Below are 17,485 nucleotides of genomic sequence, written 5' to 3' on the forward strand. Positions count from 1 at the left end.
TGAAAAGGAAAAAGCAGCAATGCTCAACAAACTCTTAACCTCACACACACACACACACACACACACACACACACACACACACACACACACACACACACGGCTGAAAACGCCTACACTCTCTCCGGTATGTTTGTTCTCCTCGCTCAGCGCCATCTGGGTGCCACTTCAGGAAATCAGCGGTGACACACAGAGGAGCTTCTTCCGATAGGTCGGGTCACGTATGAGCATCATGGGCGCCGACTCTGGTTCGACACTGTGATGGAGGAAATGAGATGATGGAGAGCCACGGTCGCCGCCATACATAACTGATGTTCAAAAGGGACGAGACCCAGCGGGCGCTCACGCTGTCAGTGTTTATTTTTAACTGGAGATTAATGACATCCCGCCGATAAATACAAGATTTGTTCCATGCAGGGGTTCGACTGCTGCTTGCCAACAGATTACGTCATGTACAGCACACGGTGGCTGCGTCTCGATGAATGCACCCACAGGACATCGGTCAGTAAAGCCCACTGGCCACGATATCCAACGCATTTCTAAAACAACGCCGCATTCAAGAGTAACACGGACTCGCTCTAATCGAGGAAGGCAAGTTGGTTCAGTCATTTTGAAAACCTGTACATCAGCCCGCGTGACACAGTGTGCTCATACCATCAGGCTAATCCAGCCGCCTCCCCCACAAACATGCTCCAACAAGCAGGCCACGAGGATGGAGGTGACCCAATAAACCACGTCCACATATAATGAGGAGTGATTCCCCGCTGCAGAGGGAGAGACCCGGGCTTTCCCCCCGTCTGTTCTCCTTGGCATATCTTCAGTTCAGCGAGTGACTCAGCCCTTTGGATGTCCCATGGCTGCCGGGTGGCAGCGGAGATGAATTAAAGATGGCCTTGTGAGCCCTCCAAATCATTCAAGTCATTTTTAAGCCAAAGAACCAAACGTTCACTCACTGGTTCCAGCACCAAGAATGTGAATATTTGCATGTTTTCTTAGACAAAGTTAAAGTAAATTGAATTGATTTTGTTTCTGTAGCCTACTGTTGGTCAGGCAAAACCACAATAAAGATGTGTCAGCATTGCATCTGGGAAATTATAAAGGCCTTTTTCATGATTTTGATGATTTTTATCTTAATTTTTATTAAATGTTTTTTATTGAGAAAGGAAACTCATCAGGTGATTTAACGGAGATATACGGTAGTATTTTTTTGTGTCAGTTGAATGCATTGTATGTTGTAATTGTGCTTTGGCAACACATTTAAAATGCCATGCCAATAATGCCTTGTAAATTGAAAATGGTAGTAACTTCCCAGAGTCCTGACATCACTGTGAAGTTGCCAGGCAACCACCAGAGACCTTAAGCATTTAATGCAAATGTCTCTGTGTAAAAAACATTTTGGTTTTGAACAAACAAATGAGATATATAACATGTTAATTACTGAGCTTTAAAGGTGCTACAAGGCAGCCTTTGTTACCACTGGGCAGAGCCAGCCGATTCCTCCGGTCTTTATGCTAAGCTAAGCTAAGCAGCTGCTGACCCCAGTTTTAAATTTACCATACAAACACGAAAGTGATATTAAAATCGACTGATCTGACTTGATAAACAAGGAAAATGTTGGCAGCAACTTAACGAAACACCGAGAATGAGTGAGTTATTGAGTCTCGTGGGAAAAGGCACAAAGCTGAAGAATGCCCATATAGAATCTGATTTACTTTAACGGTTAACCCCCTTTAAATTAACACACTGGCTGACAGTATCTCACATCTTCAGCTTGTTGTAAAACACAGAAACATTCTAAACAAAATAACCTTTATGCATTTCCGGATCTTTATTCGACAAACCACCGCGACCCAACTCATAATGGACATAATGTTCCTGACTATTTTTACTGCCATTTCCCTTATCAATCACTATCACAACTTCATGCATCTCCCATTGAAAAATATGTTAAATACTTAATAAATGAGACGAATAGGGCATTTCAGCGGAGTTAAGAGGCTATCTCATTCTTTTAATTTTCTCCCATCAGTTTTACAAACAGAAGGTCTCATATCAGATTCAATGTTATTAGTAGGCTACAATTATCAGAACAATACAAACATCAGGCTCCCTCATGTGGCCTAAAGGTGTACCACAGATAGAAACAACAACGGAAGAAATTCAGCCAAATTATTTGGCAGCCCTAATAAAATGTTCTGCCACCCACCTGTGTGTCACATGACCCAGTCTTTGGGAATGACTGCTTTAGAGAATTTTTTGACTTCAGCCTGACTTCGCCGCAAGTGTTTGTAAAACAAACGGTAGTTTGTCATATGTTCTGTTTTGACAGTTGCTAATCTAGAGGATTGAGAATGATTTTGCATGAGATGAAAAACATGATGATTCACCACCACACAGACCGCCACAACTCGATTAGCTTTAAATGATAAATTTCACAATAAGTACCCGGAATATTTAATCGGCGTCTTTCCAGAGCTTGAAATGTTTCATTGTTTGCCAGCGAAGACAGGTTTGCATAACTCTTGTATAATTATGGCAGCGCCTTGACAATAGGGGCGGGCATCTGAAGAAACAGAGCAGAATTAAGGGGCAAGTGAAGGAGAGCCAGGCAGACAGGCCAACCCTTTCTGCAAGCCATCAGTGCTAAGCGACCCGGACGGGGAATCTGTCATGTTGGATGCCAATGCTAACTAAATGCTGAGGTATATGACATTCTTTCCTCCCACTCAGTTATCTGTCAGTGTGTGTGTGTGTGTGTGTCTGTGTGAGAAGGGTGTGGGCCGGTGATAGGGCAGAGGCAGACTCCATGTATGTTATATAAGCAACAATTAAGTTAATGTATTTACTGTATTGATATGCACCGAGTTGACATCCGCGCTGCGCGGCCCTACCAACAGATAATGGATGCTTATCGGTTATTAAGCTTGTGTCAATGGTTTCATGTTCGGGAGATGCAACCAGATGGTGAGGAATGCCAGTTGATGGCAATTAGTGCCAACTGGGGCATACATGTGTGCAGAAGTGAAAACACGGTTGTGTTCATAGCCCTTTTGAGATGAAACCTTCTTGAAACGATACAAGCACATATGGGATAGTGACAGCACTGTGTCTTAAATCTCACTAAATAAAATAAAAAACACCCACCATACATGTATGCAGGGGCGGTCCTCTTCCCCCCCTTCAAGGCCAGGCAGCAATAGAGCTCACAGCTGGAGAACGGTGGAAGTGAGCATCTACTGTCTCCATTCATGGCTCCTCCACTGCTCCTCAGCTGTGCCATTTTCAATCAATAGCTCTTAGGAAATCAGCGTCTACCCTGCAGTTTGATATGAAAGGACTCTTTTGTTGAGAAGCCCATAGTGTGTAGCATATAATGATCTCACACTGAAGAAACGCACGTTTTTCAGAAGCGCTTTTCTCCCTCGTTGCAGCAAATTACATAATATGTTCATGTTCAAAGTAAAGCCTGAATGGCTGTGGGGGGGCAGGAATTAAGGTGATGCCTACCTATCTCCTGGTACGCAGTGGATTAAAGGACTGCATTTTAGCAGCAGTGCGGCAAGAGACTTGCGTGTGAATAAGATGATGTTGTTTCCCCTCTGGCTCCAGGTGTTTACTGGGACCACTAATTCCCATCTGCATATATGCTTACCTCCTCCTCCTCCTCCTCCTCCTCCCACTACTACTTCTCCCACTCCCCCCTTCCTCTCTGTGGAGGGTGATGATGTGCTGGTGCCTGGGGCACAACAAGAATGCCACAATGACTTTCATTTGACCAAGGAGAAGTCAGACAACTTCTTTATTATGTTTTCTCAAAAGCAATCTACTCCTCAGATACATAATGTTGCAATGATGAAGATGGAGTGTGTCGCCAGTAATGGATTTCATATTAGTACTAATGACAAAACATGAAGGTATGGTTGCAGTGCCATCATACCAGTTCTGGGAAAGTAGTCTTTCACTTAGAGGAGGATTTCCATCGTAAAACATAATGTAAAGTTAAGAGACAATAACAGACCACATATAGTTCTATAGTGGAAGAAGATGGGGGTCCCTACAGTCAGACTGTGGCTTAGAGAGTTGATGCAGTCAGGTTTTGACTTTTAGAGTTGAACAAGATCTAGCAGCATCTACCCGATTATCTAAAACCACAACATTAATCTTCAGTGTTCACCAGTTGTATTTGTGTGTTTGGGTCATGTGACACTGCGCCTGTGTGGCATTGGAGGCGATCGGCTACAGCTAATGTGTGCTGCTTTTTTAAACAAACCATGACATTTTGCTTTCATAATTTTTGTTTTTTTTAAATAAAACAGTTTTGTGTATTTTTATATCATACAGTACATAAACCAACTATGTGTAAAGCATGCATGTGTTGCGTTGATAGGTGCAATATTTCCCATTTAAATGTGATGAAGTTAATTAGAAGTAATTAAGTGAACAGCCTTAAAAACATACTACTTCATTGTGTTCATTACTTTCTGCTTTGTGTAAATACCATAAAAAATATTTTTCATTAGAGCAGTCTTCTGTTTAGTTTTTACTGTATTTAAACTAAACTAAATTCTCTGTGGTATGGTGACTATCAGTTGCCTCTCTTTTAAACCAACACCGCCATCTGTTGTTTGACCAAAGGCACTACGCCATCCTGCAGATGTCCAGGATGTGTGAATGTTCACTTAGTTACTAGTTCATACTGAACAGTACATACTAGATAGTTCATTCTGTACATGGGGGCAGAAAAGGCGTAACAAGAACGCAACAAAACAAAATAGAACACATAACTACCTATAGACATGGTTTTAATCACTGCAGTGAAAAATATGTTTTGACTCGAATAATAAAACTGATTTTAATAAAACTGATTTTTGATACTGCAGCTACCAACTGAGACCAACAAGCTGATATACCGTTCAGCAGCAGGGATCCTGGAGATGCTCGGCTATAATGAACAGCATGAGCTATACGGAGCAGCATCCCCCATGGAGAAGGAGGCTGGTGGTGGAGATCAAGGCGACACGGAGAGAAGTTAGTCAGCTGTCAGAGCTACAGAACGGTGCTAAGAAGGCTACCGACCTGAAGAGGGAGAAGTAGAAGTAAAGAGAACAAACAGGATGTTCTCCACAGAACCATTCACAGTGTCCTCCATAGGAACAGACCCACCCAGTGCTGAGCCTGAAACAATACTGGAAGAACTATGGGAGAAGGAGGCAACACACACAACACCAGTAGCTAGTGGATCTGAGAGCAGCTCCAAGAACAGGACCCAGTATCCATCACCATGACAGACATGATGTATGAAGAGCTGGACAGCACCAGGGCCTGATATGATCCACACCTACTGGCTAAAGAAACTAACTGCACGCTATGAGCACTGCCACCTGGCAGCACAAAAGAACCAGCTACTGATGGATGGGACCGACCCAGAGTGGTTCACCGACGGCTGGACAATCCTGATCATGAAGGACTCCAGAAGGGAGATATTCCTTCCAACCACCGACCAATAATCTACCTCTGCACAACATGGAATCATAATCAGGCATTGATGGATCAATACATGAGCAGGTCCCAGAAAGGAGTTGGTAGTAACACCAGAGGAGCCAAACACCAGCTACTGGTTGACGAAGCAGCCACTCACCTTTAAGTATTAATTCCTGTAGTTGTAATACATTATCATCTTATCTTGTAATACATTATAGTCACTGTTACGATTAATTATGTTTGCTCTAAATGGTTTGCTTTAAGTTAAGAGACAAAAAAGCCACACAATGTTGTAAAATAATTTGTATTTTAAGCAGAGTATCCAATTATAATGCATTACAAAAAGGGTATAATTATTTCAAGAATATTATTGAATAAAAAATGCTTTATAATGTGTTATGATTATTGTTGTGAACCATTATGAATACCGATGAGTGATTATAACTATGATTATACAGCACTATAAGCAGATTAAAATGCATTATATGTATGTTTATAATGCACGGGCATCATAAAAAGCTTTACCGGTTGAACTGATCTCTGAAATCATCTGAACCATAACTAGATATGTGAGTCCCTAATTTGTCAAATTAATCAATGTCACTTCCTCCATTTGCAGTCATCCTTATGTGGAAGTGCATAGACATTCACTGATGTATTTAAGGACACGGAAACAATGACATGTACATTTATAATCACCCTTTTTGATTTGCTCATCAAAACTAAATTTCAGTTTCAGTAATCACTAATTGAAATGCATTGGTATGTGTGTGGGAAACCTAATTAAATTAAGAGTGCTCCACTCTGTTTCTAAACATCACAGGCCATTTGTTGCCATTATTAAAGGCGTGAACTAATGCAGCTCGGTCAATGCACACATCACTCACAAGCATGTAATGAGCGTGTATTAGCACAATGCGACTCTAGTGGTGCTAGAGTGGCGTGTAATAGAGCTTTAGTTTGAAGCTTTGGAGCTCTGACCAAGCTGCATTATTTGATGCATTGGAGTGAGAGTGTGCACAGGTGCCAATAAAACAATGAATGAAAGCTGAATTACATTTGCTTCGTTTGCAGGGTGCTGGTACTTGTACTTGCTGACTCACTGTCGTGACTTATTGAGAGTTATTAACGGAGTAAGTGAGACCACTGCAGCTCCACGTCTCACGTTAGGAGTTACTTAGCATCTTCTCAATCTTATATTGATATTATGTTACCATAGTTAATTAATACCAAAGTATTTTAATTTCAGACTAAAATATGACGTTTGTAAACTGGTATTTCCCTCATTATTCCAGTAGAGGGTAGCAGACCGCCTCTCTTTTGCGGTTAGATCTACTGAACAGCGAAGTTGAGCTGGTTAGAGATGAGTCAAGCCCGCACAGACACCCACAACATCTCAGAGAAAACAGGCAGCTGTGACCCTTACAAAATAAAAGTGCCAGTTAGTCCATTGATTCACTATTACTAAGTGATGGTTAAAATTACAGGTTATAAATGTACAATTCAATTCAAATGACCTTCTCTTGTAATACAAAGAAAATAGTTGTCATTATCCGTGTGGCTACAATCTACAGCATTCTGATTCACAGTAGGCTACTACTGGCTTTCTGTCACCTTCTTAATTATTATTCACTATATTCACCTAATGTTGCCTACATCACAGGCTGATTGGAATTAAGAGTGGAAAATACACACAACATCATTGCTATGCAAAGTACCTATAGTCCTATCCATGACACCCAGCAGGCAAAGTGGGCAACCTCTCTGGTGCACACAGGCAGATGGGCTTACTGTGCATCAACTGGCTTGTGCTAATTTAATTGTATTTTTGGGGGACATACCCCACCGTATTACAATATCTGACATAAAGATTGCATAAATAATGTTTCTTTGGTATCAGGGCTGTGGCAAGACATCAAAAAGACTGCTTTATCTTTTTTTGAATATGATATTTGTTATCCATTCAATTGTTTATGAGTTGTAATTGCCACATTCTAACTCACCATATTAACGCAAATCTTTGGAAAATAGTACTGAGGAGGACACGACTTTGCTGTAGTAAAACTTTGTGAAACACAGCCCTTGCTATCTTATTTTGAAATGTGACCGGATGTGGTAGGTTCGAGGTGTGTTCACGTTGACACCGGTCCGAGGAGCAGGCTGTCAGTCACAATTCAGCAGTCTCCACTTGCTCGCACCATCCAGACGGGTGACCGCTGCTTTACCCGCATCCCCGGCGTCTCGCTCCCCGCCGTCCGCTCAGGATGAATCAGAGGAGAGCTGAACCGGACCGCCACTCCAGCATCAATTCGCTGTACGGGGAATTCACGCTCAACGGTAACAGAAAAGTCAGGTGTGCCGTGAGCTTGACCGAGAGGGACCTCGTCGTCCAGAGGCTCACTTCGGCACCTGTCGGGCGGAACAAGGTGGTGCTCAGCCTGAGGGACTGCGTCGGTTGTCGGGCTTACCGGGAAGACGACAACGCGGACCCGGCAGCGTACTTGGTAGCCTACTTCTACCCGCTCAAACGGCGCTGGATGAGTTCCGGGGTGTCGCGGCAGAGAGCGGAGCAGTGCTTTCGGCTCGCGGCGCTCCAGGACCCGCGCGCAAACCTGGAGGAGGCGGAGAAGTGGGCTCGCGCTGTCCGAGAACGTTCTGCGCGACAACAGGAACTACTAAGAGAAGGTGAGTTTACTGTGGAGGACGCCGCTCTCTACGGATCTACGGATGATGATGGTAGATGATACATGACTTAGTAATTGATGTGTGTTCATGAAGTGACATGCAAAAGGAACATTGGTTCAATCAGCTGTGGTCGCCTTACACTTTGACCCCCTTTTCCTCCAACTCGCTGTACGTTGTATTGATTAGTGAGTAGTTAGTGGTTACGGCATTATTAAAGCATCATACAAGCACAATATATATAGGCTGAGGGGATGTTAGTCCAAAATGAATTATAACTATTATTTTTATTATTGTTTCATTTGCTGATAATTTACAAAATGACAAAGAGAAGCAGCTCATCCTAACAAACAATTAACAGGTGTGAACGCTGGTCGGGCTCTGTGATTACCAGGCATCGAATGAATGGTATCGGTAGCATTTTCATGGTAATGTTATTAATACTGGCATTGTAATTATTTAAATGACTCCCAGCCCCAGATGCTACTCTGTAAATGTGATTATATTAATAGGAGTGATATTGCATTGCACAAATAACATCTCTATGACATCTGTCAATTACAATGTCATTACAATATTTACTCAGCTTAACTTTATGTTACATTTCATTAAAATATAAGACACTCTGACCATATCAAATCACATATCAGCTATCTATATAGCTAATAGTATTCTTTGCTTATGTTCTGTACAGAACTGTTTTCCTGTCTGGTTTTGGTACAGAGTGTAATTTCAGAATTCAAACAAAAGACACCTGAAAAACATGACAATACTGCTGCTGAGTTTGTACACCTTGTCAATGATATCCTGTACAGAACTATTCTTCACTCTCACCCTTCACAGGCTATCATTACCTTTAACCTACTCCTTATATGAATAAAACAATAGGCCCCGTGTAGTATAGAGAGTCGTGTTACAGTAACTCCAGACTGCAAACAGAACATTCCAACATAAAAGACACCTGAGAAACGGGAGTCACTGATGCCACTATTGAGTTCATATAATGCCAAGAGGTTTAATTACTCCGGTGGGAAACATTCTCTAATTGGAGATTTCTAAAGATAAGTTATCTCATTATTTGTCCTCCTCACCAAGCTGTCCCAGCTCCACGAAGAATAAAAACATGAAACTTTTCCCTCACACAACCATGCTATCACTGGCACTCTGTGACCCAGATAGCATCCCCCCAATTGCACAAATGTATTTTTAACGAGACAAAATTTGCTGCAATTCTACCAGAAGAGGAAAGAGCAGAGTTTTAGCAACTGAGAAGATGCTTTTTATTTTCCTTGAAACATATCGTCAGTCCACTGTCTGGAGCTGAACCTGAGACACGTTTTCTACCCGGGACAGAGAACCAAACACAAATATCTCAGAGCCACTTCCTGTCGGTAAGAACCTAGTTTACTCTGTGAACATGGAAACAACTGACCGTTGCTTAGTTACAGTTGCTACGCCGATCAATCTTTGCGTTCTTGACACAAAGATTTGTTAGTCAAAATGACTTGTACTTTACAACAGTAACTGTTACAGTGTGGCTCATTCATTTTGTCTGTCAGCTGAAATTGACGACAGTCGCTCATACATTCTATCGGCTGTATCTGGCTAGCTGAGATGCATCAGCTTCATGAGTTCTTTGAAAACTGTCGCTGACTTTTTAACGTTTCTAGTTGACTCACGTTGTTGAACAATACGTTATACTTCTGCATATTAATTCAAGAGAAATGGCTTGGAGGATGAAGGCTCAACAATAGGTTTGGCTAACAAAGCCAGCTGCACAATTACTGTAAATCCTCTAATATAGGCCTGTATTCTATGCTGGTCTCTAACATTGGCCGGTCTCGCTGTCGGCGGAGGTAAATATAGGCCGGTCTCTAATAGAGGCTGGGGCTTTTATTAGAACTAGCGTTTTTCTGGGCAGGCCTCAACGTTATGACTATGATAGTAACATGCAAGTACCACAGGGGCGCAATGTTTGCTAATGAATCCAAGCCATAGCTACGGCAGGGCTCTCAAGTTTTTAACTTAGTTCAGCGTGAGATTTTGGCTAAAGGTGCAGCCATGAAGTGTGTGCGTGATTGAATGAAGGAGAGCACCTGTCAATCATCCTCCTAGTAGCAGCCCACCAAGCGTGCAATACTGGCAAGCGGTAAACGTTTACGGTAATATGGCAGCTGCGGAGCCAAAGAGGAGACTTTTTCAATAAATGAACCTAGTATTTTATAGGTTCAAATAGACACAAAATCTCGTTTTTATTCATTCTACTGGTAGTCTGTTTCGCTCAAATAGAAATATAGGCCTGTCTGGCGTCCTTCCAATAAAGGCCTGGGCCGCGATGCGCTTCAGTAAATAAAGGCCCGGGCCTATATTAGAGGATTTACGGTAATAACAACCGGTATCACAAAACTTTGGGAGGAAATTAATCGATAACAACTCTGACAATCGATAATGCACGAGACTATTTTTCCTGGAAAAAACAAGCAAACATTAGCTGGTTCCGCACCCTCATATGTGAAGATGTGCTGCTCTGTCTTAAACTATAGTATCAACATCACTGGTGTTGGTTAGTATGACAACCAAGCAATTTTTCAGGACCTGCCAACCTGTCACTTTTCTGAGCATTTCCATGGTCAGTAGCATTCATTTTCAACCTCATTCAGGCCGCAGGGGTCTTTGGTATCTCTGGAATGTAGGACAGGATTCCTGTCTCAAAGCAGACGATAGTGAGTTACTTATTACGCCAACAGCCCTGTGAACCACACTAAATCATGTTCTGGAGCTCTGCATCCAAACCATTAGTCTAAATGAGGTCAGTGCTGCCTCTTGCCATCAATATTGGTGCAAATGTCTTTAGCTTGGCTTTCGGTGTCCTCACAGAATAATCAAGAGAGCATTTTCTCCAGATGAATTTACCTCTGACAGGTAGATTTTGTGTTTTACTATTTTTTTTTCATGAATATTCTTGTGTGTGGGCTACGTTTGCTCATGCTCAGGTTGCACAGTGTTGCTTCTCTGCGCTAAAAGGTGATAGCGTCAAATGGCATGGAAAAGGGATTCGTGATCACGACATCAATACTAGTTTGCATGACAAAGGACATTTCCCCAAGCATCTGTTGTTCCACCTTTGACGGGTCACAGACCACAGATGATTCAAGTGCAAAGCAGAGGAAGATGTCACAGCAGTGATGCCAATCTGTATCATGAGCGAACTGATAAATCACCGTGAATATGGTGATTTCTAGTTTGTTCTCTTTGTCTTTCTACAATGATATCGGTCTACTGGATGACATACTGGTTATTTCCCCACAGAAGGAGGAAGTGCAGAATATACTGCACTGTCACGGTCAGCGAGCTGTGGGCACTCGTCTTTGTGGTGAGCAACAATTAACAGAAGCGAGGTGACACGAGGTGACACGCATCTGTCTTTGTTATTCATCCCTGCCCTTACAATCACAACCGGCAGTTAAGATGCATTGCTGAATGTCCACTAAATAGTATAAACCCCATGTTGTCAATAAATTGATTAAATTCAGCTGTCGACAGCATTATCATTATAATGAGTCCGGTGATGGCAGCAGGCAGAGGGGTTACTAGTATTGACTAAATCAATCACTCTGTTGTCATCTGTGCTTAAGCACTGCTGCCACAGTCCAGTGACAGTGAATTACAACACATGGGGGTTACCTAGAATACGTCGGGTCAATCACCCAGCACATACAGGCTCCCCAGCAACCTTTTTCTTTGTTTTGTATGTGTCAAACACTAACATTTTCAATGTGTGGCACTCGTGACATTACCACATCAGATACATTACCATGCCGATGTGTTTTTCAAATGTTGTTTAATACGCAAATTCATTCAGTAGCCGTATGATGAGCATTAACATTACTTTTAAATTATTCTATAGCTAGCTAACAGTGAGATTGTGAGTTTAAGTAAAAGAAGAACAGCACTTATTGCACCTGGGGGGACTTTATCATCACAGGGATCATGACTTGTGCTAATGCATTATAACATAATTAGGCTGTTAGTGAAAGTGTGAAACCATGGAAACAGCAGTGATGACAGAAGTCAGAAGCACCCTATTCGACAATCTCAGGGGATGGAACGCTGTTGCTCCTTTTAGCAGCATAATCCAGGCCTCGCTCAGGCATCAACGCTTTTATTAATACATTACCTCCTGCCGAGACGGAGTTGAAGCTGGGACAATAGTTTGTATGCTCTATACACAAAGTCACATATGCAAGCAGAAAGAAGAGGTTCATGATACATCATGTGATCATGATGCCTATCTGTCCTGAAAAGGGAGTCTGCATAACCCAAAATTACAAATGTGACGTCCTGTTGTAAATGCATGCATGATTTATGATATTTTAAGATCCATTTTTCCTGAGCTACAAAATATTCAATCGGGCTCATAACTTGTGTAGATTTATGGCAAAAAGAAGAAGGTGGTTTGTGGTCTTAAGTTGTTTTACAGGTCTGACCATTATGCTTTTCCATTACATTTATGGCTGGTTGGGCAGCCCATCATTCTTCAACAAGAAATGAAACACGTCATAATTTTAACAAACTAATGGTCTGGTCTTACATAACACCCATTACTGAATCTGCCATGTTGAAAGGTTCTGGCCACCCAAACTTATCTCAGTTTCCCCGCTCGTAATCACGATTTGAGTCGGCAATTCGTATTTACCATAATTCCGATACCACGTGAAGGCAGCACAAATTACTGCAATTGCTAGCTATCGTTAGCATCGATCTGTCAGCTTAACAGGTACGTTATAACCAGCAAACATTGTTTTTAATGTTAGTGGCACGAAGGCGGCTGAAAGGTAGCGTTTAGTAACGCCGTAACATATATTAATATTAGCCTGACGCCTGCAAGCTTACCGCTAATTCGATGCTAATCAACTAGCTAAACATACACGTTAACGGCAGGAGAAGCGCTCGCACTCTCTCCGAAAACCATTTAACAATATCACAGACACAAATGGATCCCGCAACCAGTCATACATAACAATCAACGGTCATTTTACCTCACGTTTTCAATGCATTAATGCACGTCTTGATCAGGTGGAGCCATCCGGTCGTAGAGTCCAGTCAAGCTCGCAAGTTTGCAAAATTCCCGCGATTTATCCGCATCATCATCTTGAAGTTAAAGCCCATAATGTTACCTGGAGACGATGCCGTTAGGAGGAGCACACCAGGAGCTCTGCTGATTACGTTATCATGTCCAAACTAAGGCAACTTTATCAAATAAAACCTCCCATCGGCATCATCATCATACAAAACAAACAAACCCTACGCCGCTTAACCGGAAGTTGCTCGATTAATGCCGTTAACATATTTCGGTAGGTGTCCGATTGTAATTGCCTCCCTGTAGGCCACAACACTGAATCTAGGGTTACTACATAGATGATAAATCTTAAATGCAAAATTGTGGAATTCTCCTCATGATTTCTTGGAGGAATCAACCAGAATCTTTTTTTATTATTGTTCTTTTTATTATTTGGTTGATTCTAGACAGGCACAGTTGATGCTGTCGCAGGTTTGTTCATTGCCTGGAATAACAGACATTGGTAGAAACATGATGACAACAACGACAACATGAGCCTCTTTCAATTTCAGCAATTTCAGAATTTACAGCAAGGTAACTACTCAACCCAGGGGTAGGACACGCCTGTTTTATGTCTATGCACGTTGGGCTGTTGTTAACTCTTTCAATAGTTGAATGTATCTCCCATATGGTTGTGATGCAACTTTTATTGCAAAGGGTGACTTTTGAGAAATTCAAGATTTAGAAAGATCTTATACTCTTTTGCGGTCTTGTTTTGAGTTTCAGTGATTCTTTGTCTTAAGTTTGATGATACTCGGATTAACGTTGCACTTTGTCGAGTATTTCATGAACGCTGCAGTCAAGACCCTCACCTTGGGTGGCCTCCGCTCGGTCACAGCTGTAGCTTTCCAATGAGGGCTCTGCTGCCATTGTGTCCCTCTCAGGAGCTTCAACTTCAACTTTGCTAGACTTAATATATATATTTTTAATTAGTTCAGGTCACGAATCATCATTTGGTCTCATGAGATTGGCATGGGTTACCATGGATACACATCTCCAACCGGTAAGGAGGCTATCAGGATGTGGTAATTACTGCTCAGCGCATCTGAAAAGATACATCCTGCTGTTTATTTTTTCTTATATACAGTCTATGATTTATACAAAGAAGTAGTTACATCAGAGGGAAATAAAAATAACTGACTTGTAAATTATACTACAGACACTGTAATGAAAATACTGAGGTACTGTGAACTGATTTCTCTATAGCATTTAGACACATCGAGTGTGAACATGCTCACTATTGAATATTTTCACAAATAGTATGTGATGGATGCTTGAGGTCGCGTGTCTTTGTGGGTACATGGAGGTGATAAGCCTGAGTTTTCCGGTGAGGAAGCACCAAATAAGGTGCTGGTCATGTCAATGACAAAATTGAAAATAGGATCCACTTTGGATAGGATCCACAGTGTGAAACTGATAAACCAGCAGAATCACACCCCTGTGATTAATCAGTCGTGAACAGACAAGAGTGATGAAACTTCCTGATTTTCTTACAACAGAAACCACATTTCATTCATAAGTTGTTCCTCTTGCTGCAGTAATGAAGGGAAAAGACTTGATATCATTTTGGCCACAATAAGTACATCAGCACAGTCCCATGTGTGTTTTTCTCAGCAGTCCTCCTGAGGACTCCTCCTCATTGGATGTATGCTACGATGGAGCTTGACATGCTGTCGAGACCCCTGACTCAGCATCTCTGGAGCTTTCTCCGGCTCCGGGCAGCTCCGTGTCTCTGTAATGACAGTGTCCTGCCCTCTATCTCTTACCACGGGCAAATTTAAATGATGGAGTATACTGGTGAAATTTTGCAGAATGCACTGCAGCTTAAACCTCCGTCAAAACTTTCTTCCTGCCGTTGGTGCAGAATATTTACATCTCAAACTATACCATAATACCACCAGTGTAAAAAAGCATTCGTTGCTCACCCAGTCTGCTATTCTCAGAAACAGCCTCTCGAGTCATTCTGTGATACACCGACAACAACAACAACCACTAATTGACCATTCAGCCTACAGAGCAGCTGGTTTACCTCAGAGAAAGTCTGCCTTTGCCTGGTAAAAGAACATGTGGTTGTGGGTTTTTTTATGGTGGGAAGTCCATTTCCTCCATACGCTGGCGCACAGACACTTCATATATGCATTTAGCTGTTTTTCCTTTTTAGTTTGCAGTATTATCATGTTTAGCTCTCATGTCTTGTGTTTTTATTTCAAACTAATAGTTGCAGAAAGCCAACATGCAGTCGGACATAGTGCCAACTGAGCTGATGTTAACTAACAAATTTAAGCTCCAGTTCCCATTAAAAGAAAACTTAAACTAAACATGGAAAGTTTGCTTTCATGCAGCAACCTAACCTCTCAGTAACCCTGTAGCCTAAAGTACCCATAATGGAGAGTCATACGGGGCTCACATGCAGCTCTTTATTATAACAATACAGAGGATACAGTATAGGACAAGTGGTTGTCACAGTGCAAGATGATTTTAATAAAAACCTCAATGTCGTAAACTCTGCCTTTCCTAATATAGCTCTACAGCAAGCTAACCACTGCCACCACCTCCTCCGCCTCCTTCCACACCCTTTGTGGTTCTGGCTCGGCAAAAATCCGCTGTGTGCTCCGGCAGCTTGCACTCTTTGATTTACAGACAGCATTTTGGACAAGAGTCGCCACCTCACTGCACCTAAATGTTGCTTCAGTGAAGCTGGTTATAGGTAAACAAGGTTTAAAGGTCCAGTCTCTGATTCAGTCATGAAACGAAGGATAGTCTCACCATCAAATAGACGATAACTGACTGTATCCCAAATTGAACAAGAAGTTATATTAATCATTATAAGAGAAACTAAGAGATGAACGGAGTCTCACTTAGTAGTTTTTGTATCACGTTACCTTTTTATTTTCTGCTGCTGTACAACTATAGTAAAATATATACAGTGGTGGAAGATGAATTTTACTTTAGTAAAAGTAGCAATACATCAGTGTAAAAGTACTCCATTACAATCCAAAGTTCTTTATTCAAAAAGATACGTAAAGTAAAAGTATTAGTTATCAACAGATATAAAAGTGCTTACAGTGCACGAAACATATTCAGTTACCATACTTTATATTTTGTTGGGTAGTCTAATCTGTAACAAAGAGTCATAGTGATCATACATTTTGTATGTAAAATCGGCATAGTAAATAGCAAATGTCAAATGTATAATTTACATAGCTTTGTAGAAATGCTAAATATTTCCTCTGAAATGTTGTGGTGTAGAAGTTCAAATCAGCATAAAATGGAAATACTATTGTGAATGATAACTGCAATACTTCTTTTTAATAAAGGTCCACAAATGAAATTCACACAATATCAGAGATCTGGAAAACACCATAAAAACTGACACTGATGTAAATAAAAGTGATTTTGCATCCTGAGACATTTAACCTATAAATGTCTGTGTATAGCATAGCGCCATATAAATAAACACAAACCGATACAAAACTACACACATTCTGTTGATCACAGTCGTGCACTAATAAGAATATGGGCATATTAAATCACACCAGCAACACTGGTCCAGTCCACAGGGACTCGCAGTTCATTCAAAACTTTGGGCTTCCCTTAAAGCATGAATGATATTTGAGACGTCTCATAGTCGAACTGAACCTCTAACCATGATGGATACATCCCAGGCATTGTTTTGTATCTCTAAATTGCAATTGGAGGTTACAGTTGGTATGTAGAGAACTGCAGTATGGAGCTCGGTTTAGAGGCTGAACGCTGCAATGCTATATCAGATGACAATGTCATATCTGCAAAAAATGTTTTTCAGAAATTCAGCTGTCTGGTTTCAGCTGCTCAGGGTTAAAAGATAACATGGACGCAAACAGAAAACCATCTTCTTCTGTTAAGTTGTGTGTTGTCAGTTTAAGTCAGCTTTAACCACTGACTGGCAGCTAACATGTATTATTTCTGTGCTCATGTCCCTCAGCTAGCCTGGGACAAAAGCTAACATTTAGTAGATTGCGATTGGACATATCTGTCGTTTTACAGTGGGCAGGGAGGGTATAAGTCCAGTACCAGGTCAAATACATGTTAATCCATTAATCCCTTTAATGTGGAAACTGGATTCCCTCCTAATGGGTGTTTGTAAAGCCTTAGATGAGGTTTAGAAACAGAAATGTACGAGCAGTGGGACACAAACCTGTTGGTGTGAAGGTGCCAATGGATGGG

At 41.5% G+C, this 17,485-nt stretch overlaps 1 protein-coding gene across 2 annotated transcripts in view; it reads left to right on the plus strand.

The window, feature by feature from the left end:
* Positions 1–7,661: 7,661 nt before the first annotated feature.
* Positions 7,662–17,485, plus strand: part of LOC311011599 (sphingosine kinase 1-like) — a 32,739-nt gene continuing 22,915 nt past the window's right edge. For both annotated transcript variants that reach the window (XR_014596908.1, XM_084006636.1), the window contains exon 1: positions 7,662–8,163. Coding sequence is in view for 1 of the 2 variants with exons in the window: in XM_084006636.1 (XP_083862762.1) it covers positions 7,743–8,163 (421 nt within the window). In the remaining variant the exon portion in view is untranslated. The remainder of the gene's footprint in view (positions 8,164–17,485) is intronic.

The sequence above is a fragment of the Eutrigla gurnardus genome (assembly GCF_963514095.1).
Source record: "Eutrigla gurnardus genome assembly, chromosome: 3".
NCBI lineage: Eukaryota > Metazoa > Chordata > Actinopteri > Perciformes > Triglidae > Eutrigla > Eutrigla gurnardus.